At 42.8% G+C, this 2,599-nt stretch overlaps 1 protein-coding gene across 1 annotated transcript; it reads left to right on the plus strand.

Moving 5' to 3' along the window:
• Nucleotides 1-217: 217 nt before the first annotated feature.
• LOC147608190 (histone H2AX-like) lies at nt 218-2,399 on the plus strand. The gene is made up of 3 exons (XM_086789029.1): nt 218-356; nt 889-1,091; nt 1,876-2,399. Exons 2-3 carry the CDS (start codon nt 903-905, stop codon nt 2,095-2,097), a joined length of 411 nt encoding a protein of 136 aa, XP_086645155.1. The 5' UTR covers nt 218-356; nt 889-902; the 3' UTR covers nt 2,098-2,399.
• The last annotated feature ends 200 nt before the right edge of the window (nt 2,400-2,599 follow it).

The raw sequence follows: 2,599 nt of genomic DNA on the forward strand, positions 1-2,599 counted from the left end.
TGAGATTGATGAGAAGACGGTAGGGAGATGCGTGGCCCGATATGAGAAGGAAAAAATATTCACATTCTAATTCGTGGATGATCGATCTATATGAGCTCAACCGGTGAGGCTACTCGTATATATATATATATATATATATATATATATATATATATATATATATATATATATATGTTCACACTGTGTCACCACCTAGGATAGTTTGAACTTGCCGGCCGGACATGTTTGATTTGGACAAAATAAGCTTCTTGGAAAAAAGCGGCAATCTCGAACCTCAATAAAATGCTGTTGTCGACAACAGACGCATATATCACTGTTGTCTGAAGCGCCTTAGGGTTTCTGTCATCTGCAGTCAGGTAACATGGCTCAGTCTGCGCTGTTTCCTTGTTCTTCTGTTTTTTGATAGGTTGTGTGTGGGGTTTTTTTCATGGCGTTTGTTAGGGTTTCGGTGTGTTTTCATGATCTTCGTTGCTCTGGTCATGGTTTTCATGACCTCTCTGGGCTGATTATGGCACTTCAGTTTCCATGGCGTCTCTTAGGATCTCGATCGCTTCTGCGTTTTGAACATGATGTTTTGCCTCGCTTTCTTTTGATTCTGTGTGGTAGCTTCCGATCCATGGCCGTATCGCTCTGATTTACCTGCTAGCATTATAGATTTTCTTTTGGCATGGCCTTCTTCTTGGTTTTTTCTTGATATGGCAAAGCTATGCTAGGTAACACAACATGATATGGCATGGCCATGCTCTGCTAGGTCAGGGCTTCTCATGGATTTTGCTAGAGTAAGGTGGCCTGGCAATACAGGATTTTTGCTGATTTGTTTTGCGTTGTTAGGGTTTTGTTTTTGCAACTGTATTGACAGGTATGTGTTCACGTTATGTTGGTGTGAAGGCATTATCTGCACCATGGCTGCTGGTGGAGGTGGAAGAGGCAAGCCGAAGAACAGCAAGTCAGTCTCCCGGTCCCAGAAGGCTGGCCTTCAATTCCCTGTTGGAAGGATCGCAAGGTTCTTGAAGAAAGGGAAGTATGCTGAGCGTGTTGGAGCAGGAGCGCCTGTCTACCTGGCTGCTGTGATGGAGTACCTTGCTGCCGAGGTGATTCTCTTGAACCCCTTTTTTGAATTGCTTTGTGATACTTCGTTTGCACTATCTAGGAATTGTGTGATTGTCTTATGTATTTCTTACAATTGTCTCATGTCTCTTGTATAGGTTGTTTCTCTTGCATATCGCCCTGTGTAAGGTTGCTGCATACATGTCTTTTATGTGTACCATTCAGATGTCCAGAGACCATTCAGACAAGATTATGTCCATAGACTTTTACTATGCTTGTTGATCCATGCTCCACGGTGGACATGCGGGCACCATGCTTGGCTGGTTGCTGTGCCTCTACCATCATGTTGCTCTCTTTCATCTACCCTTGCCTTTCTGGAGTCTGCACTCAGGCTGTATATTTGTGTTGTTATAAAGTATGCTTTTGTTCAAATCTTTCTGCATCTTGCATGATTGCCATCTCTTACTCTGTTGTGTGCTCTATACCCAGTATACGTCTTAGCAATGGTTTTGACAAAGTGCAATGCATACAGCAAGTTAAAGGGACTTTGTGTGTGGTAGTGTAACTACGTGCTTATTCCTTGCGTCTGTGTAGTACTCTCGTATGGTTCACATGTCATTGGTAGCTGTGCATAAGGGACCCTAAGGTGTAATGTTTCAAGGGCCTTCATCCCTGATTAGTAGAGGGTTCTGCATCCTGTTGCCCCTCGTTCTCTGAGGTTGTGACTCATCTTGATTGAGTTTTAGCTATGTTCAGGTATTGAAACAAATGTCTGAATTTTAGTATAGGCTGTGTAATGCCCTTCTTGTGGGGGATGTTATTCTGCAGGTTTTGGAGCTTGCTGGGAATGCTGCACGTGATAACAAGAAGAACCGGATTATCCCTCGGCACATACAGCTTGCAGTTAGAAATGATGAAGAGCTTAGTAAATTGCTTGGTAGTGTTGTCATTGCAAATGGGGGAGTTTTGCCAAACATTCATGCAACTCTGCTACCAAAGAAGTCCTCAAAGGGCAAGGGAGAAGCGGGAGGTGCCTCTCAGGAGTTTTGAGCAGAGTCTAGCAAGACGGAACAGGAAATATTATGCCCCTTCTGTTTTGTTTTCTGTGAAGCTTTGAATGTATTTACACTACCAACCTTTTGCTATGCTTTTTGAACTCTGATGAAACTGTAGCTTTAGGGAATCTGTGGTAAAGCAGTAATTATTGTGCTGCACTGTCACCAGTCGTTTATGTTACACGTTACATATGCATGATGGATTGCTGTTTGTGGGCCTCTACTTATTTCAGAACTGACATCCTACTGTATGATGAGCTTTTACCTGGTTTATATATCAAACGGCATAATTCTGTATATTTGTATATCTAATCACATTATGACTGCCCACTATATCTTCACCGCCTATTAGAACATGACTGCCCACAAGACTCTGGTCAATATAAAGAGAGCCCACCAGGTGTTAAGGCAGACTGCCTCTGTATGGAAGTGATATGTTGCATCCCACACAGTAGGTTTTGTACGGGATGACATCGGATACCCTTCTCAAGAATTTA

The sequence above is a fragment of the Cibotium barometz genome, chromosome 53 (genome assembly GCF_041138505.1).
Source record: "Cibotium barometz isolate CiBa-2024 chromosome 53, ASM4113850v1, whole genome shotgun sequence".
NCBI lineage: Eukaryota > Viridiplantae > Streptophyta > Polypodiopsida > Cyatheales > Cibotiaceae > Cibotium > Cibotium barometz.

Coding starts and splice junctions, on each gene's coding strand:
- LOC147608190 (XM_086789029.1), top strand. CDS start 903: ATGGCTGCTGGTGGAGGTGGAAGAGGCAAGCCGAAGAACAGCAAGTCA. Junction 1,092..1,875: donor TGGAGTACCTTGCTGCCGAG/GTGATTCTCTTG, acceptor GTTATTCTGCAG/GTTTTGGAGCTTGCTGGGAA.